At 42.9% G+C, this 24,981-nt stretch overlaps 2 protein-coding genes across 2 annotated transcripts; both read left to right on the forward strand.

Moving 5' to 3' along the window:
• The first annotated feature begins 1,626 nt into the window (after window positions 1-1,626).
• LOC117970754 (butyrophilin subfamily 1 member A1-like) lies at window positions 1,627-17,731 on the forward strand. The gene is made up of 8 exons (XM_059012237.1): window positions 1,627-1,839; window positions 4,196-4,276; window positions 5,410-5,754; window positions 12,464-12,748; window positions 13,466-13,615; window positions 14,302-14,358; window positions 14,616-14,642; window positions 15,405-17,731. Exons 2-8 carry the CDS (start codon window positions 4,198-4,200, stop codon window positions 15,974-15,976), a joined length of 1,515 nt encoding a protein of 504 aa, XP_058868220.1. The 5' UTR covers window positions 1,627-1,839; window positions 4,196-4,197; the 3' UTR covers window positions 15,977-17,731.
• A 2,348-nt stretch (window positions 17,732-20,079) lies between these two features.
• mdp1 (magnesium dependent phosphatase 1) lies at window positions 20,080-24,310 on the forward strand. Its single transcript, XM_033998100.3, has 6 exons — window positions 20,080-20,247; window positions 20,614-20,674; window positions 21,478-21,588; window positions 21,729-21,836; window positions 23,129-23,214; window positions 23,767-24,310. Exons 1-6 carry the CDS (start codon window positions 20,214-20,216, stop codon window positions 23,853-23,855), a joined length of 489 nt encoding a protein of 162 aa, XP_033853991.2. The 5' UTR covers window positions 20,080-20,213; the 3' UTR covers window positions 23,856-24,310.
• The last annotated feature ends 671 nt before the right edge of the window (window positions 24,311-24,981 follow it).

Here is a 24,981-nt window from a genome sequence, read left to right on the forward strand (position 1 = left end):
GTCTGTCTGTCTGTCTCTCAGTATTTTTCATTGTTTAAAATGTTTTTTTCCCCCTGCTCAGCGACGTGGCGCGTCACTCCACACTCACCCTGACGGAAACAATTGTTCCTTTCAAATCTGGCCGCCGAAAGCTTATCGCCAACCTACACGGCAGGCAGCTGACCCAGGGTCACGGGGTCGCGGAGGTCACAGTTCGAGACAAATTGTAGCAACAAAAATGTGTGTGTGAATCTGTGTTCCAGTGCCGGCCATTGTGGCTCCAGATTCTCTATAGTTTACACACACTGCTGACTCTGCAGTAGAGCCAAAATGGCGGCAGTTTCTCTTTAGGTACTTGCTCACATGGTCACCGCCATTACTGATGTAAAAAAGCATATATATTTTTAAAAATGATACAAGATCTCAATCGCTTTTGCTGCCAGAATAAAACAAAGACCCCGACCACATTACGATATGCATTTGGGCGTCTGAAGACATGCCCGATGAAAAAAAAAAAAAAGACGATAATTCTTACCTGCAAGAATAAAGCATCCGACACACGATATAAAACCGGTGAGGAACGAATTGAACCCCTCTCTGTGCTTTACAATGCTTCCCTATGTTTTACCACTCCTCTCTGTGCTTTACAATGCTTCCCTATGCTTTACCACACCTCTCTGTGCTTTACAATGCTTCCCTATGCTTTACCACACCTCTCTGTGCTTTACAATGCTTCCCTATGCTTTACCAGACCTCTCTGTGCTTTACAATGCTTCCCTATGCTTTACCAGACCTCTCTGTGCTTTACAATGCTTCCCTGTGCTTTACCACACCTCTCTGTGCTTTACAATGCTTCCCTGTGCTTTACCACACCTCTCTGTGCTTTACAATGCTTCCCTATGCTTTACCAGACCTCTCTGTGCTTTACAATGCTTCCCTATGCTTTACCAGACCTCTCTGTGCTTTACAGTGCTTCCCTATGCTTTAACAGACCTCTCTGTGCTTTACAATGCTTCCCTATGCTTTACCACACCTCTCTGTGCTTTACAATGCTTCCCTATGCTTTACCACACCTCTCTGTGCTTTACAATGCTTCCCTGTGCTTTACCACACCTCTCTGTGCTTTACAATGCTTCCCTGTGCTTTACCACACCTCTGTGCTTTACAATGCTTCCCTGTGCTTTACCAGACCTCTCTGTGCTTTACAATGCTTCCCTGTGCTTTACCAGACCTCTCTGTGCTTTACAATGCTTCCCTATGCTTTACCAGACCTCTCTGTGCTTTACAATGCTTCCCTATGCTTTACCAGACCTCTCTGTGCTTTACAATGCTTCCCTATACTTTCGCTGTGCTCTATTACACTTTACTGTGCTTTTACATTCGGGAATCTTTCATAAGGGAAGGAGCAATTCAATTATAAGCCATTTCTAACGAGCTTTACAGCTTTACAACAGCTTCCTGGCTCGTGATTAGACTTCCATTGAGTCAGTGTAAGAAGTCCCTTCAGAAAACGACTTTAAAAAGTCAGTCAGCAGCCTTTTACTATGTGTGCCCTGTTTGTTTAGCTGATAACAATCTTTATCACTGTCCAAAGTCCAAGCTGCTGCGGAGAACGGTCAAAGTGAAACCTTTCCTATTAACATCGGAATAAAAGTGCCACGACTCCACAGGCTGGACTCCATGTTGTGTTGTTTTCTGGAGCAGAGAATTGGTTTTACAGACAGTTATTTCTTATGTTCTTATGTTCTTATTTAGCGTGAAACCGGTCGATTAAGACGATCAGACAGACGGATTGGTTCAAAAGAAATCCATCGAGTTGGTGATCTGTTCCTGTGGAAGGGTCCCCTTGGAAAGCAGAAGGCAAGGCCTTATTAATTAATTACTTTTGTTAAACAGTCTTTGTAATTCTTTTTAAAGATGTGTTTTATCAGTGTTGTCTAGAGCTCTGGGCAAAAGTTTAGCATCAATTCGAATTTTAGGATTGAGGTATCATGAATATATATATAACATAATTTAGATATTTCATTTAACAAAGAAACTATAAAATGATATTGCAAAAAAAGTCTACCGGAAGCCATAATAGCAGTACAGTAAGTATTTCATATCACAATTTTCATGTCAGTTTTTCTATTAAGTATCTGGGGAAAACCAAAGCGGTGGGTGTGGAATTCAATATGTTAACAAGGGAACATTATTCAGCAGCTTTCATTGGACTCTATGAAGCTGAGGGAGTTCATTCTATATAGAGGGTGTGGAATTCAATATGTTAACAAGGGAACATTATTCAGCAGCTTTCATTGGACTCTGTAACAAACCCAATCCTTAAGCAACGTCCAATAACTAGTATTTTGTGACGGAATTACAAGTAAACTACCCTGAACAATATAAACTCTCCAAAGCAGTAGGATTGCGCGACAGAACCAAGAAAAATTGCTGGGTAAGGCAGGATTGTTTACAACACATAGAAAAGAGGAAGAAAATTAAACCAGAAGACAGCACCAGAATTCACATAGCAGATGTTATTGAATATGTGTGGAATATTATACTTATAGACAGAGGTATCAAACATTTGGTGTACATGAGTTTTAATCAGACAGCATTTGGACCAGTCAAAAATGGTTTACCAGAAACCACATTAATACTAATCATATAGGACAGATCAAGCTTTTAGTAAATGTACAGCCTAACATGCCCATGTTGATTAAAGTGTTTACCACAGAGTCCATCAGGCAGTCCTTATAGAAAAAAATGTCCATAAAACAACCACAACCAATACTTTAAAAGTCCCAAGCTGTTATATCAAGTCCATATTGAGAATGCAGGTTGAGCCAGAACGGTTTAAACACAAAACAAAAAACAAAATGAGACTTCTGTGCGAGGTGCTCGTTAAACCCCGATAAATAAACCAAATGATAATAATTCCAAACAGTCAGAACAAAACAGATAATCCAGCAGCGAAAGATAAGATTCCTCCCCATCAGGGGATCTCACCCGGTTCCTCCTCGGTCCTGTCGAGCTTGGAGTTTCCAGACAGGTAAGGAGACAAAAAGTGATGATTTGGATAATAAATGGATTAGTCACCGTTGTTGCTTTTAAGATAAAAAAAAATAAACCATTTGAATGATGTGGATAGTTTCAATTGGGCAGGAGATTAGATAACTGGTTACTTTCAAACTGTAAAATGGCAGATTAGAAAAAATACACTGTTTCTAACAACCAACAGATCATTGCTTCCCGATCTCTCTTTTATAGACAGCAACCTTCTTCTTCAAAAAACCCTGCTCTCTCCTCCAAACGCACTGCATCCACAAAAACCACACCCCAAAAAAGAATCACCCCAGAAAAAGGAACCACATCCTTCCCAGGAAGTAATAGCCATATTTAAAGAGCTCCCAATTAAGATACTTAGACAATGATAAATCAAGCTCAATAAGCCCTTTGCCAAGGCAATTAGCAACACCTGACTCTAATTAGAACTTCCATGTGGAATTTAAGGAAAAGATCATTCAGTTAAAACAAGAGAGACCAGTGCAGAGATAAACCCCTTACCAAAAACTGACAGTAAATTGATATAGCTTCACCTAAGTTTTACCTTATGAATCTGAAAGGCCCATTTTCGAAATGAGGACAAAATCACTTATTTAGCAATTGAATAGAGAATTAACTTAACCTGGCCAGGTATTCTGATACTCAATTAAGAGCAGCAGGCAGCAAATTACTTATGCTGCATTCATGTAGCTAGTGCTACAACTCTATGAAGCTGAGGGAGTTCATTCTATATAGAGGGTGTGGAATTCAATATGTTAACGAGGGAACATTATTCAGCAGCTTTCATTGGACTCTATGAAGCTGAGTGAGTTCATTCTATATAGAGGGGGTGGAATTCAATATGTTAACAAGGGAACATTATTCAGCAGCTTTCATTGGACTCTATGAACCTGAGGGAGTTCATTCTATATAGAGGGTGTGGAATTCAATATGTTAACAAGGGAACATTATTCAGCAGCTTTCACTGGACTCTATGAAGCTGAGGGAGTTCATTCTATATAAAGGTGTGCAATTCAATATGTTAACGAGGGAACATTATCCACGTTCTCTAAGAACTTCAGGCGGTTCGTTTTCAATTTCAAACATTTGAAAATGTGGACCGGTGTGTGTCGTTTCTGATTGAATGTTTGATGGGAGCGCCCAGTGTAACCAGTGGTTTGTTTCACAGGGATGAGAGGACTGGGTGTTTTGCGGAGAGCTGATGGGGTCGTGCTCTGTCTCCTTCTGCTGGTGTACTCTGCACACGCAGGTGAGAGAGAGAGGGAGAGAGAGAGAGAGAGAGAGAGAGAGAGAGAGAGAAAGAAGGGGCAAGAGAGAGAGACAGAGAGAGAGAAAGAGAATGAGAGAGGGAGAGAAAGAGAGAGAGACGGAGAGAGAGAGAGAGAGAGAGAGAGAGAGAGAAAGAGCATCAACAATTTCCTTAAAGTCTCCACTAGTGTTTTCTACTAGTATAACAACCTTGACTCACATAAAGAAAGAAATACATTGAGTGAAATAGCTTGCATCATCTGTAATTGAGCCAGGACTGGAAGACCCAACAAAGCTGTCTAACAAGGACGAGCGATACTTGAAGATAATATCCTTAATGAATAGAAAGAAGACAAGCGTTGAATTGACAACAGAACTGGCAGAAGGCCATTCTTGAAATCAGGATTAAAGGAAGTGTTGCAGTAAGAATACCTCTGTTAAGAAAGGGGAACAAGACTAAAAGGCTAAAATATGCACAAGGACACAGAAACTGGACAATGGAACAATGGTCAAAGGGGCTTTGGACTGTTGATGGATGGACAATGACACCTGAGCCTTCTACAATTCCTGTTGTCAATTCAACGTTTATCTTCTTTCTATTCTTTAAGGATATTATCTTCAGGTGTCACTCGTCCTTATTAGACAGCTTTTTTGGGTCTTCCAGTCCTGGCTCAATTACAGATGATGTTTCTCTGTGCTTGTTGATTGTGCTTCGGATACCACACCTTGAAAAGTGAGTGATGCGAGCGACTTCACTCAATGTGTGTCCTTCTGTATGCGAGTCAAGGTTGTTATAATCGCAGAAAACACTAGCGGAGGCTTTGAGGAAATTGTTGATGCTCATAATTCATCAGAGTAAAAAAATGCAACGTCTAAGACTTTTAGAGAGAGAGAGAGAGAGAGAGAGAGAGAGTTATGTGTATATATTTTTAAATTATAAGTAAATGATGAACAAAAAATACATTATGATAGTTATGTTGCATTCGGTACATTATTTTAAACCACGTTTTTTTCTGTTTATTAATTGGTTCTTTTAAATATATTTCCTGCAGCGATAATTTTTTTTGACTTACTAAGCCAAAACTCTGCCCTCCCTTAACGAGTTTGAACTAACCTTGTTTCCTGTATCCTCAGACAATTTTAAAGTGGAAGTTCCAGTTGAACCCGTGTCTGCCCATGTGGGGAGCAGCGTCCTGCTTCCCTGCCGCATCTCCACAGGTGCCAGCGCCGTGGGGATGGAGGTGAGGTGGGTGAAAAACGGAAATGAAACCGTGCATGTCTACGTATCCGGAGCCGACCTGGAAAGCCGGCAGAGCCTAGGATTCAAAGGCAGAACTCACCTCGATAAAGAAGCACTGGGAGCCGGGAACGTGTCTCTGCAGCTGAACGACGTCAGAGTCTCGGACGAAGGAAGCTATCAGTGTTACGTAGTTTCAGAGAGCTGGTTCACTGACTCCACCATGAAATTAAAGGTCTCGGGTAAGTTTGAATGGATTTACCTCTACAGCGGTGGCCACAGGTTTTGCATCGCCCCTATAGAATACATTTTTTACTTCATAAAGTCGAATGAAAGCTGCTGAATAATGTTCCCTTGTTAGCATATTGAATTCCACACTCTCTATATAGAATGAACTCCCTCAGCTTCATAGAGTCCAAAGAAAGCTGCTGAAAAATGTTCCCTTGTTAACATATTGAATTCCACACCCTCTATATAGAATGAACTCGCTCAGCTTCATAGAGTCCAATGAAAGCTGCTGAATAATGTTCCCTTGTTAACATATTGAATTACACACCCTCTATATAGAATGAACTCACTCAGCTTCATAGAGTCCAATGAAAGCTGCTGAATAATGTTCCCTTGTTAACATATTGAATTCCACCCCCTCTATATAGAATGAACTCCCTCAGCTTCATAGAGTCCAATGAAAGCTGCTGAATAATGTTCCCTTGTTAACATATTGAATTCCACCCCCTCTATATAGAATGAACTCCCTCAGCTTCATAGAGTCCAATGAAAGCTGCTGAATAATGTTCCCTTGTTAACATATTGAATTCCACCCCCTCTATATAGAATGAACTCCCTCAGCTTCATAGAGTCCAATGAAAGCTGTTGAATAATGTTCCCTTGTTAACATATTGAATTCCACCCCCTCTATATAGAATGAACTCCCTCAGCTTCATAGAGTCCAATGAAAGCTGCTGAATAATGTTCCCTTGTTAACATATTGAATTCCACACCCTCTATATAGAATGAACTCCCTCAGCTTCATAGAGTCCAATGAAAGCTGCTGAATAATGTTCCCTTGTTAACATATTGAATTCCACCCTCTCTATATAGAATGAACTCCCTCAGCTTCATAGAGTCCAATGAAAGCTGCTGAATAATGTTCCCTTGTTAACATATTGAATTCCAACCCCTCTATATAGAATGAACTCACTCAGCTTCATAGAGTCCAATGAAAGCTGTTGAATAATGTTCCCTTGTTAACATATTGAATTCCACCCCCTCTATATAGAATGAACTCCCTCAGCTTCATAGAGTCCAATGAAAGCTGCTGAATAATGTTCCCTTGTTAACATATTGAATTCCACACTCTCTATATAGAATGAACTCCCTCAGCTTCATAGAGTCCAAAGAAAGCTGCTGAAAAATGTTCCCTTGTTAACATATTGAATTCCACACCCTCTATATAGAATGAACTCGCTCAGCTTCATAGAGTCCAATGAAAGCTGCTGAATAATGTTCCCTTGTTAACATATTGAATTACACACCCTCTATATAGAATGAACTCACTCAGCTTCATAGAGTCCAATGAAAGCTGCTGAATAATGTTCCCTTGTTAACATATTGAATTCCACCCCCTCTATATAGAATGAACTCCCTCAGCTTCATAGAGTCCAATGAAAGCTGCTGAATAATGTTCCCTTGTTAACATATTGAATTCCACCCCCTCTATATAGAATGAACTCCCTCAGCTTCATAGAGTCCAATGAAAGCTGCTGAATAATGTTCCCTTGTTAACATATTGAATTCCACCCCCTCTATATAGAATGAACTCCCTCAGCTTCATAGAGTCCAATGAAAGCTGCTGAATAATGTTCCCTTGTTAACATATTGAATTCCACCCCCTCTATATACAATGAACTCCCTCAGCTTCATAGAGTCCAATGAAAGCTGCTGAATAATGTTCCCTTGTTAACATATTGAATTCCACACCCTCTATATAGAATGAACTCCCTCAGCTTCATAGAGTCCAATGAAAGCTGCTGAATAATGTTCCCTTGTTAACATATTGAATTCCACCCCCTCTATATAGAATGAACTCCCTCAGCTTCATAGAGTCCAATGAAAGCTGCTGAATAATGTTCCCTTGTTAACATATTGAATTCCACCCCCTCTATATAGAATGAACTCCCTCAGCTTCATAGAGTCCAATGAAAGCTGCTGAATAATGTTCCCTTGTTAACATATTGAATTCCACACCCTCTATATAGAATGAACTCCCTCAGCTTCATAGAGTCCAATGAAAGCTGCTGAATAATGTTCCCTTGTTAACATATTGAATTCCACCCCCTCTATATACAATGAACTCCCTCAGCTTCATAGAGTCCAATGAAAGCTGCTGAATAATGTTCCCTTGTTAACATATTGAATTCCACACCCTCTATATAGAATGAACTCCCTCAGCTTCATAGAGTCCAATGAAAGCTGCTGAATAATGTTCCCTTGTTAACATATTGAATTCCACACCCTCTGTATAGAATGAACTCCCTCAGCTTCATAGAGTCCAATGAAAGCTGCTGAATAATGTTCCCTTGTTAACATATTGAATTCCACACCCTCTATATACAATGAACTCCCTCAGCTTCATAGAGTCCAATGAAAGCTGCTGAATAATGTTCCCTTGTTAACATATTGAATTCCACACCCTCTATATAGAATGAACTCCCTCAGCTTCATAGAGTCCAATGAAAGCTGCTGAATAATGTTCCCTTGTTAACATATTGAATTCCACACCCTCTGTATAGAATGAACTCCCTCAGCTTCATAGAGTCCAATGAAAGCTGCTGAATAATGTTCCCTTGTTAACATATTGAATTCCACCCCCTCTATATAGAATGAACTCCCTCAGCTTCATAGAGTCCAATGAAAGCTGCTGAATAATGTTCCCTTGTTAACATATTGAATTCCACACCCTCTATATAGAATGAACTCCCTCAGCTTCATAGAGTCCAATGAAAGCTGCTGAATAATGTTCCCTTGTTAACATATTGAATTCCACCCCCTCTATATAGAATGAACTCCCTCAGCTTCATAGAGTCCAATGAAAGCTGCTGAATAATGTTCCCTTGTTAACATATTGAATTCCACACCCTCTATATAGAATGAACTCCCTCAGCTTCATAGAGTCCAATGAAAGCTGCTGAATAATGTTCCCTTGTTAACATATTGAATTCCACCCCCTCTATATAGAATGAACTCCCTCAGCTTCATAGAGTCCAATGAAAGCTGCTGAATAATGTTCCCTTGTTAACATATTGAATTCCACCCCCTCTATATAGAATGAACTCCCTCAGCTTCATAGAGTCCAATGAAAGCTGCTGAATAATGTTCCCTTGTTAACATATTGAATTCCACACCCTCTATATAGAATGAACTCCCTCAGCTTCATAGAGTCCAATGAAAGCTGCTGAATAATGTTCCCTTGTTAACATATTGAATTCCACACCCTCTATATAGAATGAACTCCCTCAGCTTCATAGAGTCCAATGAAAGCTGCTGAATAATGTTCCCTTGTTAACATATTGAATTCCACACCCTCTGTATAGAATGAACTCCCTCAGCTTCATAGAGTCCAATGAAAGCTGCTGAATAATGTTCCCTTGTTAACATATTGAATTCCACCCCCTCTATATAGAATGAACTCCCTCAGCTTCATAGAGTCCAATGAAAGCTGCTGAATAATGTTCCCTTGTTAACATATTGAATTCCACACCCTCTATATAGAATGAACTCCCTCAGCTTCATAGAGTCCAATGAAAGCTGCTGAATAATGTTCCCTTGTTAACATATTGAATTCCACCCCCTCTATATAGAATGAACTCCCTCAGCTTCATAGAGTCCAATGAAAGCTGCTGAATAATGTTCCCTTGTTAACATATTGAATTCCACACCCTCTATATAGAATGAACTCCCTCAGCTTCATAGAGTCCAATGAAAGCTGCTGAATAATGTTCCCTTGTTAACATATTGAATTCCACCCCCTCTATATACAATGAACTCCCTCAGCTTCATAGAGTCCAATGAAAGCTGCTGAATAATGTTCCCTTGTTAACATATTGAATTCCACACCCTCTATATAGAATGAACTCCCTCAGCTTCATAGAGTCCAATGAAAGCTGCTGAATAATGTTCCCTTGTTAACATATTGAATTCCACACCCTCTGTATAGAATGAACTCCCTCAGCTTCATAGAGTCCAATGAAAGCTGCTGAATAATGTTCCCTTGTTAACATATTGATTTCCACCCCCCTCTATATAGAATGAACTCCCTCAGCTTCATAGAGTCCAATGAAAGCTGCTGAATAATGTTCCCTTGTTAACATATTGAATTCCACCCCCTCTATATAGAATGAACTCCCTCAGCTTCATAGAGTCCAATGAAAGCTGCTGAATAATGTTCCCTTGTTAACATATTGAATTCCACACCCTCTATATAGAATGAACTCCCTCAGCTTCATAGAGTCCAATGAAAGCTGCTGAATAATGTTCCCTTGTTAACATATTGAATTCCACACCCTCTATATAGAATGAACTCCCTCAGCTTCATAGAGTCCAATGAAAGCTGCTGAATAATGTTCCCTTGTTAACATATTGATTTCCACCCCCCTCTATATAGAATGAACTCCCTCAGCTTCATAGAGTCCAATGAAAGCTGCTGAATAATGTTCCCTTGTTAACATATTGATTTCCACCCCCCTCTATATAGAATGAACTCCCTCAGCTTCATAGAGTCCAATGAAAGCTGCTGAATAATGTTCCCTTGTTAACATATTGAATTCCACCCCCTCTATATAGAATGAACTCCCTCAGCTTCATAGAGTCCAATGAAAGCTGCTGAATAATGTTCCCTTGTTAACATATTGAATTCCACACCCTCTATATAGAATGAACTCCCTCAGCTTCATAGAGTCCAATGAAAGCTGCTGAATAATGTTCCCTTGTTAACATATTGATTTCCACCCCCCTCTATATAGAATGAACTCCCTCAGCTTCATAGAGTCCAATGAAAGCTGCTGAATAATGTTCCCTTGTTAACATATTGAATTACACACCCTCTATATAGAATGAACTCCCTCAGCTTCATAGAGTCCAATGAAAGCTGCTGAATAATGTTCCCTTGTTAACATATTGAATTACACCCCCTCTATATAGAATGAACTCCCTCAGCTTCATAGAGTCCAATGAAAGCTGCTGAATAATGTTCCCTTGTTAACATATTGAATCGCACACACCGCCGATTTGGTGTTTTCCCAGATACTTAACGAAAAACTGACCCTAACCCCAACTCCAACCTCGAACTCCAACCACCAACCCTAACCCCAACTCCTAACTCCCACCCTGATCCCCAACCCCAATTCCAACTTCAACCCCCACCCCAATCCCCAACCCCAACCCCCAACCCTAACCCCAAAACCTAACCCCAACTCCAAACCCCAACTCCCACCCTGAACCCCAACTCCAACTCCAACCCCCAACCCCAACCCCAACCCAACCACCAACCCCAACCCCCAACCCAATCCCCAACCCCAACCCAACCCCAACCCCAACCCAACCCAACCCCCAACCCAATCCCTAACCCAACCACCAACCCCAACCCCCAACCCAATCCCCAACCCCAACCCAACCCCAACCCCAACCCCAACCCCAACCCAACCTCCAACCCAACCCCCAACCCAATCCCTAACCCAACCCCAACCCCAACCCCCAACCCAACACCCAACCCCAACCCCAACACAACCCCAACCCCAACCCCAAACCAACCCCAAACCCAACCCAACCCCCAACCCCAACCCCAACTCAACCCCAACCCCAACCCCAACCCCAACCCCCAACCCCAACCCAATCCCCAACCCCAACCCCAAACCCCAACCCAACCCCAACCCAAACCCAACCCCAACCCCCAACCCAACCCCCAACCCCAACCCCAACCCCCAACCCAACACCAACCCCCAAACCCCAACCCCCAAACCTAACCCCAACCCAACCCCAACCCCAACCCCCAAACCCCAACCCCAACCCCCAACCCCATCCCCAACCCCAAACCAACCCCCAACCCAATCCCCAACCCAATCCCCAACCCCAACCCCATCCCCAACCCCAAACCAACCCCCAACCCAATCCCCAACCCAATCCCCAACCCCAACCCAACCCCCAACCCCAACCCCAACCCCAACCCCAACCCAACCCCCAACCCAACCCCAACCCCAACCCCAACCCCCAACCTAACCCCCAACCCAACCCCCAACCCCAACCCAACCCCAACCCCAACCAAACACCCAACCACCAACCCCAACCCCAACCCCCAACCCAACCCCAACCCCAACCCAATCCCCAACCCCAACCCCAAACCCCAACCCAACCCAACCCCAACCCAACCCCAACCCCAACCCCAACCCAACCACAACCCCAACCCCAAAACCAACCCCCAAACCCAACCCCAACCCCAACCCCCAACCCCACCCCAACCCCCAACTCAACCCCCAACCCCCAACCCCAACCCCAACCCCAACCCAACCCCCAATCCAACCCCAACCCCAACCCCTACCCAATCCCCAACCCCAACCCCCAACCCCAACCCCCAACTCAAACCCAACCCCAACCCCAACCCCAACCCCCAACCCCAACCCCAACCCCCAACCCAAACCCAAACCCAACCCCAACCCAACCCCCAACCCAACCCCAACCCCCAAACCAACCCCCAAACCCAATCCCAACCCCAACCCCAACCCCAACCCCAACCCAACCCCAACCCAAACCCCCAACCCCAACCCCAACCCAACCCCCAACCCAATCCCCAACCCCCAACACAATCCCCAACCCTATCACTAACCCCAACCCCAACTCCATCCATAATAACGTGATTTCATGAGTTTATTTACATGCTTGTTTTAATTCTACCCGCAGCTGTGGGCAGCTCCCCGCGCTTCACTGTGGCTGGCCGGCTGGACAGTGACGTCACTCTGCAGTGTGACTCGGAGGGCTGGTTTCCTAAGCCGGAGCTGCAGTGGAGGAATGTGAAGGGTGCTGATTTAACAGGGAGGGCTGTTCTCACTGAGAAGCCAGGAGCAGACGGGCTCTTCACTCTCCAGAGCGCTCTGCAGATATCGGAACAGGAGGCCACTGAGATCACCTGTCTTATAAGACACGGGGAGGAGAAGAGAGTCCTGGAGACCCGAGTCCACATCGACGGTCAGTCAAACCTGAGCTCTTTCTTACCTGACTCAGTAACTGATGCACAGGAACAAGCAAGCCGTCCCACAAATAAACTGCTGCACACAACTCTAACTACTTACTGTATCATGTATTTACTCTCATGGGTATCTGTATTCATGGTTTTTGTCGTGGCTCTTATTTGAAATCGTTCTCATCCATTTATCGTACTTACTACCTGCTCTTAATGGACTTCACTTGTATAAATATTTTTACTGTAAGTTTAAACTGGTCTTAGTCGAAATCACTCTCAAACTGCTCTTGCCTGTAATGTGATATTTTGTAACAAGTGTAAGTCGCCCTGGATAAGGGCGTCTGCACAAATTTTTGCAGCCCAAAATGTACTCCGTTCTTGGTTCAGGCTGTACAGAGCTAAACGCAGGAGGCTGTGTGGTCCGCTGGTTAAAGAAAAGGGCTTGTAACCAGGAGGTTCAAATCCCGGCTCACTCACTGTGTGTGTGTGTGTGTGTGTGTGTGTGTGTGACCCTGAGCAAGTCACTTCACCTCCTTGTGCTCCGTCTTTCGGGTGAGACGTAGTTGTAAGTGACTCTGCAGCTGATGCATAGTTCACACACCCTAGTCTCTGCGAGTCGCCTTGGATAAAGGCATCTGCTAGATAAACACAATAATAATAATAATAATAATAATAATAATAATAATAATAATAATAATAATAATAATCTTGTTTCTCTGCAGGTGAATTCTTCACGCTGGTCTCCCCCTCGTGGAAAGGCTTGTCAGTGTTTTTAATAGTTTGTACGATAGCCTTCATAGTCCTCATCGCTGCGGGTGTGTACAAATACAAGAATCTCAGAGGTATGGACCATGACTTACAGCAGGTACCGCGTGACTGAGTGCGCTTGATACAAAACCAATGGCCTTATGAGAGGCACGTTTTGAAAAAGTATTGTTTTTTTAAGTTGGAAGATAAAAATAGGAGAGAGTCCTTCGTGGAGTGATGCACAGCTAGAATCACCTAGAATTTATAAAATTAATTGTATCATTTTCTGGTCAAAATGATTTACTCCACAGCATCGAATTTGACTTATTTAACACTAGAAGTCTCAAATTGTGTAGAATTTCATAACAGAATAACGCTCCCCACTTTTAGAACATTGATGAGATTGGGTATAAATGTTTTTTTGGTTTTTTTTTAGATTCTCAGGCAATGGCTAAACAGAATCATGAAGCAGGTAAACATTTAGTTGGAGGAAAAAATTATATATTTCTGTCGGGTTTTCCAACTCAAACATTAAACTGATAAAACAAATCTCTTTATTTCTTTCAGAGTGTGATGATCTTCGTAAAGAAATAAGTAAGATTTTAAATTTGTATCTCCTTTAAAAGAACAGTGACACGCATTTTAATAACAGATACATTACATAAATGAAAATGTAGTAATAGTGAAAGAAAATTACTTTGAGAAAGACTACAAGTCAAAGTTATAGAATTGTATACGTTTATTTTAGGGTAAGGTAAGTAGACCACGGATCCACCAAACTAGTCAGATTAAAAAGACTGTTATTGACTGATATTGAAACTCTTCTATTTTATCTCAACAGAATCCAAAGGATTTGTCCTCAAATCAGGTAAACTTGACATTTAGTTTTTTCTAATTTAGTTGTTTTTACCTGTGCAGAGTTTGTGTTTGAAGTTCTGGATGAACTGCCTGTAATATCACAAGATCCACTTAAACAGACACTTTCAATATCTCTCTCTCTCTCTGTCACACACACACACACACGTTCTTCTGCTGCTTCATTTGGTTGCTTATAATTTATGACTGAGTGTTTGAAGTTCTGGAGGTGAAATTGAATTTCTCTCTCTGTGTTTTTTTTTCTTCTAGAATGGAAGCAGATTCAAAGTCAAACAGGTAACATCAGAACCAGGTTTCTCTATAGAGGTGTTGCTATGTGTTACACTGTTAACATGCACACTTTCCTGTAAAATAGTCAAGAAGGCTCCACAGGGACTCCACGTGGAGTGCAGGATGTGCCCTATAGTCTAGACGTCACGAGTTCGAGTCCAGGCTGTTCCTTTGCCAATCAAGGGAGGGAGCTCCCAGGGGGCAGCGCACCATTGGCCAAGCGTTAACCGGAGGGGGGGAGGGGTTAGGTCGGCCAGGGTGTCCTCGGCTCACTGCGCACCAGCGCCCCCTGTGGTCTGGCCGGGCGCCTGCGGGCTTGCCTGTAAGCTGCCCAGAGCTGCGTTGTCCTCCGACGCTGTAGCTCTGAGGCGGCTGCACGGTGAGTCTGCAGAGTGTAAAGAAGCGGGCGGCTGACGGCACACGCTTCGGAGGACAGCGTGTGTTCATCTTCACCCCTCCCGAGTCAGCGCAGGGGTGGTAGCGCTGAGCTGAGCTAAACAAAAATAAATTGGGGAGAAAAGAAACAAACAAACAAAAAAACTAATTGGCGACTACTAAAAAAAAAAAGAAAAGAAGAAAAATAAAGGCTCCACGGTGAATAAACATTTCAATTTCCAACTGCGTTATACATTTGGACAGATTTACCCCAGCTGTTTTATCGAAGGAAAATACAGAAATAATTGCAAATATAAATATTACTAAATTTAAATTTTAGGATCAATTAACCAAGACTTCTTGTAAAACCCTTTTATTTTCTCCTGTCTCCAGTGGCTGTGACTCTGGACCCTGATACAGCACACTGTCATCTCATTGTGTCTGAAGATGGGAAACGTGTCAGCAATGACTGCAATGAGAAGAATGTCCCCAACACTGAATGGAGATTTGATTTCTATCCCTTTGTGCTGGGCAGGGAGGGGTTCACCTCAGGGAGACGCTACTGGGAGGTGGAGGTGGGGAAGAGGGATAACTGGAAACTGGGTGTGGCCAGCGAGTCTGCCAAGAGGAAAGGACATTTCGATCTAAGTCCCAAGGAAGGTTACTGGGTGCTCCAGTTAATGTGTGGACATGATCTCAGTGCCTTGACTGACCCCGAGACCCCTCTCAAGGTGCTGCCCCCCCTGAAGGTCGGGGTGCATCTGGATTATGAAGAGGGCAGGCTCTCTTTTTACAGGGTGGAGGATCGTGGTGTTATTTACACCTTCCTGGGGAAATTCTCTGGGAAACTCTTCCCTTTATTTTATCCAGGAGAAGAAGGGGAAGAACTTGTGATCCTGAACAAACAAGATCAGTCGGAGAAGTCGGATTCATCAAAGGCAGAGCCGAACAGCATCCCCGTGTAATTGTTCTGTTTGTATAAAGGGGAATCTCTTTACAAGTGAATTGGAAATCCCAGGAACCTCCACATTTTATTTGATGTCATTTTAAAGGAGAGTACACTGTCCTATCTTTTCTTTCAGTACAGATGTTGTCCATTGGCAGTGAAGAGGTTCAAATAAACTGGGAGAACTCTCCCTGTAAAGTTGGCACCACACCAAAAATCACACCCAAAAAAAAAAAGTTAAACAAAAACAAAAATTAAAATGTTGCTCTAGAGCAAAATCTCCTTGAATCCGCCCCAAAGGCTCTGCTGAGATTCTCTGTTTATATCGCTGATTATTATTTTATATCGTAACTTAACAGGCTGAGGTCTGATCTCCAATACTTATGAGAAAGAAAATAGAATAGCTTTTTATTTTGTTTGTATTTTTTCTAAATATGTTAATGTCAGTTTTCTAAATGTTTTAACAAACTTATAATTGGTTATTAAATACTGTTCCACATGGTTAACTTGGGGATATATAGGAGGCTGTGTGGTCCAGTGGTTAAAGAAACAGGCTTGTAACCAGGAGGTCCCCGGTTCAAATCCCACCTCAGCCACTGACTCATTGTGTGACCCTGAGCAAGTCACTTCACCTCCTTGTGCTCCGTCTTTCGGGTGAGACGTAGTTGTAAGTGACTCTGCAGCTGATGCATAGTTTACACACCCTAGTCTCTGTAAGTCGCCTTGGATAAAGGCGTCTGCTAAATAAACTAATAATAATAACTGCCACTGGCAGAGTCACGATGGGCTAATTTCTGAGTAAATTCTGTTTTTTATGTTAATTGAGTTTTAAATCATAGAATTGTATTTGAATACAGGACAAAATACTGCTGTCGAGGGAAATCTGAAATTATCCCGGGGGAAATTCAGTAAAGAAACATTAAAACCCGATTCTGGGTGAATTTCACACTCCGCTGGTTGTTGACAGATAAACAACTAATTTTATTTATTTATTTTTTTTACACAAATTGAGCTATTAGTTTAAATCATGTTTTCTGGGGGTGACGTTCACCCCCCTAGCCAAATCTGCGTCTGCTAAATGACTAATTAATAATAATAAATTCACTTTTTTCTTTAATTCCTTCCTGTTTTTCCCCCGTTGGGAATATTCCTGGGCCATTAATGCACAGTTCAATTACATGTGCAATTAGCATTGTGTCAATGAAACATAATTGTTAGTTAATATAACAAAAACGATGGCCTGTGTTTGTGTTCTACACAGATGGAACTGTGTGCTGTCAGGAAGTGTAGGGGGTGGGGGGGAACTATTTTCCAGAACACAGGAAGGAACGGAGGACTTCATTTTGGGTTGCGCCGAGTGTAAATGGGCTTCTGGGAAACACAAATAGGGTCTTTTAGGAGATTTTACTAAATATAGTGCTGAATGATTCACGTTTTTGAAGCAATTCATAACAGAGCGCTGTTGAATAAAAACCGTGTCGCTTTGTGTTGATTCCTCCCACCCCGTTTTCACACTTTTTATAAGATTTTCAGAGTGTTCAAATGGTTTTGTGTATTATTATAATTTTTTATTTTTAGTTTTTGTATTATTTTTTTTGCACAAAGTTTAAAGCCCATTGCTGACTTTAACGGAAGTTTATAACTAAGGTTTGGGCTGTAAGGACTCACTGCCCATTCTGTTTTTTTATGTTAAATGTATACATTTGATACATTGTGAGCGACAGGATGCATATTTGAAGATTGTAATTAAAAAAAAAAACATTTTAACCAAACTGTACCTGTGTTGAACCGTACTGTATCATATTCTTAATAAGACAGAATCATCGCTCACATTTAAAGGGAGGGGCCTGTGTGTGTGTGTGTGTGTGTGTGTGTGTGTGTGTGTGTGTGTGTGTGTGTGTGTTGTGTGTTGTGTGTTGTGTGTGTCTGTATGTGTGTGTGTGTGTGTGTGTGTGTTCATTTGGGGACAGGGCAGCAGTGTGGAGTAGTGGTTAGGGCTCTGGACTCTTGACCGGAGGGTCGTGGGTTCAATCCCAGGTGGGGGGGACACTGCTGCTGTACCCTTGAGCAAGGTACTTTACCTAGATTGCTCCAGTAAAAACCCAACTGTATAAATGGGTAATTGTATGTAAAAATAATGTGATATCTTGTAATAATTGTAAGTCGTCCTGGATAAGGGCGTCTGCTAAGAAAATAATAATGTAATAATAATAATTTGCTAAAGTAGTAGCAGATTTTTTTTCAGTATACACAGTGATATTTGTCCCTTAAATATATATATATAGAGAGAGAGAGAGAGAGAGAGAGAGGGAGAGGGAGAGGGAGAGAGAGAAATTTAGTTTTTCCTTTATAATGTTTTGACTCGACTCGGTACTGATAAAATAAATTCCTGGATGGGACAAATAACATGACAACGAACGTATGGCCTTTATTAAAGAACGCCAGACACCTTTGGGTAGCCGAGTTTCGGGACTGTTTCTAATTGATGTCCACGTCTGTATAACTTTGCAAAGCTTTGCCGTACACTTCCAATGAATTCAGTGGATGCAGACGTGCAGTCTCAAAGTATGGGCAAATCCACACCAAAAAACTTCTTTTCCCAGCGTCGCTCCCACGTTTCTCAGCTGCGCCTGCGCATTGAAGTGAAAAAAAGAAATTAGGGTGCTTTCACAGATATCACTCTGCGCAGAATCTGACCAGTTTAACCAATTATCTTCTAAGAATTGGTCAGATTGTGCGCAGAGTGGTTTCCATGAACGCACCCTTAATGCCCCCCCTTTCACAGCTGCCCGCTTCAGCGCAGTTAATTTGTAAGCGGTTCTGTAATTACAGATATTACGGAAGCACATTGCTACCATACATTTTAAAAAAATGAAAATAAAAAAGGACACGTAATTACGTGATAGAGACTCGTTTGAGTGAGTTGTTTGCATTGCATTTATGCGGCTATCCAATCATGTTAACCTGCACAGTCTTGGTGCGTCTGGTTTTACTGTTGAAGTGTCCTGATGGCCGGTGTTGTTGACGAGTCTGTCACTAAAAAGCAAACAAGACGGTGCATGTCATCGACAGGATGAACATTTGAAGATTGTGATTTAAAAAAAAAAACATTTTAACCAAACTGTACCTGTGTTGAACCGTATTGTATCATATTCTTAATAAGACAGAATCATCGCTCACGTTTAAAGGGAGGGGCCAGTGATAGAGTGTGTCTGTGGGTCAGTGTGTGTGTGTGTGTGTGTGAGTGTGTGTGTGTGTGTGTGTGTGAGTGTGTCTGTGGGTCAGTGTGTGTATGTCCCGGTGTGTGTGTGTGTGTGTCTCAGTGTGTGTGTCAGTGTTTATGTGTGTGGGTCAGTGTGTGTGTGTGTGTGTGAGAGTGTGTCTGTGGGTCAGTGTGTGTGTGTGTGTGTGTCCGTGGGTCAGTGTGTGTGTGTCCCGGTGTGTGTGAGAGTGTGTCTGTGGGTCAGTGTGTGTGTGTCTCAGTGTGTGTGTCAGTGTTTATGTGTGTGGGTCAGTGTGTGTGTGTGTCCCGGTGTGTGTGTTAGTGCATGTGTGTCCCAGTGTGTGTGTGTGTGTGTGTGTGTGTGTTTCAGTGTGTGTGTCCCAGTGTTTATGTGTGTGTGTGTGTGTGTGTGTGAGAGAGAGAGAGAGAGAGAGAGAGAGAGAGAGAGAGAGAGAGTGTCTGTGGGTCAGTGTGTGTGTGTGTGTCTCAGTGTGTGTGTGTATATATATATATATATATTAGCTCAAAGAGCCAGCTGCCCTTATTGATTATAAATATTGTCTATAGAAATTGAGTTTTTCCGTCATAATTATTGTTATTCACATTTTTCCAAATATAACTTATGATGATTACAAAATGTGCATCATCATAATAATAATAATAATAATAATAATAATAATAATAATAACAACAACAACAAACAAGAAAAAAAACATAGTTCAATTAATATTGTGTAAATACTTTGGCATATTACAGAATAAGAAAGTCAAAGTGTGTTCTATGTATGACAGGTGTTCCTAATTTTCTGTCCAGGTCGTTATTGTATATGTATAGTCACTGTAACAAAAACAGCATTTAAACAGTTAAAAAGTAACGCGTTTCGGCTCCTGCTGTGGAAGTTGCATTGTGGGATACTGGAGGACGGCGGCTCTCCGGCCCAGCGTGAGCCTGCGATTCATTCTGAAACATTCGCTTTATTTTATTTCTGTGTGTCATAATTTAATTTATTTTCTTTTTATATTTTAAACTCGACATGGCCAAACCCAAACTCGTGGTGTTTGATTTAGGTATGGCGAATTAATCTATATTACTGACCTTGAAGAATTGAAACGCGGTTCTGTGAATGTAAGATCCGTCTCATGTAGTTTATTTTTAAGGACAATATGTTTATCATTTTAATTGCAATACTACACAGTTAAGAAACATTAAAATATATCGCACACACGCACACAGAAACATATTTCTAGAGGTATATAAAAAGTCAACAAATCTTAAGAATTAAAGATGCTGTGTGTTCTTTTAGCTTGTTTTTATTTTAAGCACCTTGACGCTGTCAATGTCTCCGTCTCCTTTTGAAACAATAATATAACCTCGGGTTGCGTTTCTGTAGTTCGAGTTTGAATGAAGCTCTGGTATTTTTTATTTTTTTTAAGATTACACGCTGTGGCCGTTTTGGGTGGACACGCACGTGGACCCGCCCTTTCACAAAGACAGGTGCGACACTTAGGTAGTCCAGTATATATATAATTTATTTTAAAAAATCTGTATTGCTCCTATGTAATATTATTAATGTTGTCTCATTAAACACTCTCTCCCCTCCTCTCCTATCTCCCCTCTCCCTTCTCTCTCCTATCTCTCCCTTCTCTCTCCCCTCCCTTCTCTCTCCTGTCCTCTCCTCTCTCCTCTCTCTCCCCTCTCTCTCTCCCCTCTCCTCTCCTCTCTCCCCACTCCTCTCTCTCTCCCTCCCCTCTCCTCCCCTCCCCTCCCTCTCCTCTCCTCCCCTCCCTCTCCTCTCCTCTCCCTTCTCTCCCCTCTGTCTCTCTCCCCTCTCCTCTCCCTTCTCTCTCCCCTCTCCTCTCTCCCTTCTCCTCCTCCTCTCTCCCTCCCCTCTTCCCCCTCTCCTCTCTCCCCCTCTCCTCTCTCCTCTCCTCTCTTCTCTCTCCCTCCCCTCTCCTCTCTCCCTTCTCCTCCTCTCTCCCTCCCCTCTCCTCTCCTCTCTCCCTCCCCTCTCCCCACTCCTCTCTCTCTCCCTCCCCTCTCCTCTCTCCTCTCCCTTCTCTCCCCTCTGTCTCTCTCCCCTCTCCTCTCTCCCTTCTCTCTCCCCCTCCCCTCCCCTCCCCTCTCCTCTCTCCCTTCTCTCTCCCCTCTCCCTTCTCCTCCTCCTCTCTCCCTCCCCTCTCCCTCCTCTCTCCCCTCCCCCCTCTCCTCTCTTCTCTCTCCCTCCCCTCCCCTCTCCTCTCTTCTCTCTCCTCTCCCTCCCCTCTCCTCTCTCTCCCCTCTCCCCTCCTCTCCCCTAGAGAAAGTAAGGTGATTGATTCCCGGGGTCACCCCATTCGCTTGTACCCTGAAACAGTTGAAGTGCTGCGATCTCTGCACGCGGGTGGGATTGCTATCGCTGCAGCTTCACGGTGAGTCCCCGTTTCCCCTCCAGTTTCACGCGCTGCCCGAGTTTCGAATCGCCCTGTATTCCTCTCTACAGAATCACTTATCCACTTGTGAAGAAAACTGGTTTTTATTTATGGTATTATTATTTTTATTTTTTTCTCAGAACTGGCGAAATCAAAGGAGCCAATCAGCTGCTAGATCTTTTTAACCTCGACCAATACCTGTCTCACAAAGAAATATACCCCGGGTCAAAGGTCACACACTTTAAAAGGTAACAGTATCACTGGCCCCTCCCTTTAAAGGAGCGCTCACCATCTTTAAAATCCATTCTCTCACCTCTTATTAGCTTTATTAACATGATCACTGGCCCCTCCCTTTAAAGGAGCGCTGCCCATCTTTAAAATCCATTCTCTCACCTCTTATTAGCTTTATTAACATGATCACTGCCACCTCCCTTTAAAGGAGCGCTGACCATCTTTAAAATCCATTCTCTCACCTCTTACTAGCTTTATTAACATGATCGCTGGTCCCTCCCTTTAAAGGAGCGCTGACCATCTTTAAAATCCATTCTCTCACCTCTTATTAGCTTTATTAACATGATCACTGCCACCTCCCTTTAAAGGAGCGCTGACCATCTTTAAAATCCATTCTCTCACCTCTTATTAGCTTTATTAACATGATCACTGGCCCCTCCCTTTAAAGGAGCGCTGACCATCTTTAAAATCCATTCTCTCGCCTCTTATTAGCTTTATTAACATGATCACTGACCCCTCCCTTTAAAGGAGCGCTGGCCATCTTTAAAATCCATTCTCTCACCTCTTCTTAGCTTTATTAACAGGATCACTGACCCCCTCCCTTTAATGGAGCGCTGACCATCTTTAAAATCCATTCTCTCTCCTCTTATTAGCTTTATTAAGATGATCACTGGCCCCTCCCTTTAAAGGAGCGCTGACCATCTTTAAAATCCATTCTCTCACCTCTGATTAGCTTTATTAACATGATCACTGGTCCCTCCCTTTAAAGGAGCGCTGACCATCTTTAAAATCCATTCTCTCACCTCTTATTAGCTTTATTAACAGGATCACGGGCCCCTCCCTTTAAAGGAGCGCTGACCATCTTTAAAATCCATTCTCTCACCTCTTATTAGCTTTATTAACATGATCACTGGCCCCTCCCTTTAAAGGAGCGCTGACCATCTTTAAAATCCATTCTCTCACCTCTTATTAGCTTTATTAACATGATCACCGGCCCCTCCCTTTAAAGGAGCGCTGACCATCTTTAAAATCCATTCTCTCTCCTCTTATTAGCTTTATTAAGATGATCACTGGCCCCTCCCTTTAAAGGAGCGCTGACCATCTTTAAAATCCATTCTCTCACCTCTTATTAGCTTTATTAACATGATCACTGGCCCCTCCCTTTAAAGGAGCGCTGACCATCTTTAAAATCCATTCTCTCACCTCTTATTAGCTTTATTAACATGATCACTGGCCCCTCCCTTTAAAGGAGCGCTGACCATCTTTAAAATCCATTCTCTCACCTCTTTCCTGTATTTTTTCTGAACAGAATCCACGAGCAGAGTGGAGTTGAATTTAACCAAATGCTTTTCTTCGATGACGAAAATAGAAATATCGTTGACGTCAGCCGATTAGGTAACTAACATTGACAGTGCTATGGCAGGTGAATCAGTCCCACGGTGGCCCTGCGTCCTTACTGACAGACAGTGGAGCTACAATGGCAATAATGGTTCTGTATTACACTGAGGGGCAATGGTAGCACAAGTATAGGGCAGCTACAATGGGGTGAGGCTGGTAGAATGGGACCACAGTGTGCTGACTATACCCTAAATGATCTTCAATGGCAATGCAGACAGACAGTGGAGCTACAATGGCAATAATGGTTCTGTATTACACTGAGGGGCAATGGTAGCACAAGTATAGGGCAGCTGCAATGGGGTGAGGCTGGTAGAATGGGACCACAGTGTGCTGACTATACCCTAAATGATCTTCAATGGCAATGCAGACAGACAGTGGAGCTACAATGGCAATAATGGTTCTGTATTACACTGAGGGGCAATGGTAGCACAAGTATAGGGCAGCTGCAATGGGGTGAGGCTGGTAGAATGGGACCACAGTGTGATAACTTCAGCGTGTCGCGCTGCGTTTGTGAAATGTTTCTAAGTTTCTGTCCCCTCTGTTTGACAGGTGTTTTGTGTGTTCTGGCCTCTAATGGAGTGAATCTGAAACTGCTTGAAGACGGACTGAAAAAATTCAGCCTTCAAATGCAAAAGTGACTTTTTTTTTTTTGAACTGCAGAGTCACCTTGTCTTGTTCAATCTGACAGTAAAATATCCATCCTCGTTCTTGTCGTGGGCCTGGGCAGAGTCTGGCTGTACACAGGGCGATGTAAAACACTGATAAGCAACCCTGGACACAGTTTCACAATCCAGTAACAGAGGGAGCAAATCTGACTATTATTTTTCAACGTGTTTATTTTTGAGTAACATAACGTAAACATTTTATTTGAAAAATAAAACAGACGGAAAATATCTGAGTGTCGTTTCAACTGAACTTCCTTCATAGTTTTGTTAATTTTTTGGGAGGGGTGTGGGTGGGAGGCATTTCTGAACATCGTAATTACAGGCACTTAAGACTGCAGTTGAACAGAAACTCAGCTGAGCCCACCAGCTAACTTGACTTGGGCGAAATATTTCACAGAGGCTTAATAAAAATTAAAAAAAAAAAAAAATTAAGATCTGAAGAAATCAAATCTGTGAGAAAGCGTGTCTGTGTGTCAGCGCATCTGTCTGTGTGTGTGTGTGTGTGTCAGTCTGTCTCTGTGTGTCAGTCTGTGTCTGTCTGTGCGTCAGTCTGTCTGTGTGTCTGTGCGTCATTCTGTGTCAGTGTGTGTCTGTGTGCGTCAGTCTGTGTCAGTGTGTGTCTGTCTGTGCGTCAGTCTGTCAGTGTCAGTCTGTCTGTCTGCGTCAGCGTGTCTGTCTGTGCGTCAGTCTGTGTCAGTGTGTCAGTGCGTCAGTCTGTGTCAGTGTGTGTCTGTCTGTGCGTCAGTCTGTGTCAGTGTGTCAGTCTGTGTCTGTCTGCGTCAGTGTGTGTCTGTCTGTGCGTCAGTCTGTGTCAGTGTGTCAGTCTGTGTCAGTGTGTGTCTGTCTGTGCGTCAGTCTGTCAGTGTGTGTCTGTCTGTGCGTCAGTCTGTCAGTGCGTGTCTGTCTGTGCGTCTGTGTCAGTGTGTCTGTCTGTGCGTCAGTCTGTGTCAGTGTGTCTGTCTGCGTCAGTGTGTCTGTCTGTGCGTCAGTCTGTCAGTGTGTGTCTGTCTGTCAGTGTGTCTGTCTGTGCGTCAGTCTGTGTCAGTGTGTCAGTCTGTGTCTGTCTGCGTCAGTGTGTGTCTGTCTGTGCGTCAGTCTG

This window comes from Acipenser ruthenus, chromosome 44 (assembly GCF_902713425.1).
Source record: "Acipenser ruthenus chromosome 44, fAciRut3.2 maternal haplotype, whole genome shotgun sequence".
In the NCBI taxonomy this organism is placed as follows: Eukaryota; Metazoa; Chordata; class Actinopteri; order Acipenseriformes; family Acipenseridae; genus Acipenser; species Acipenser ruthenus.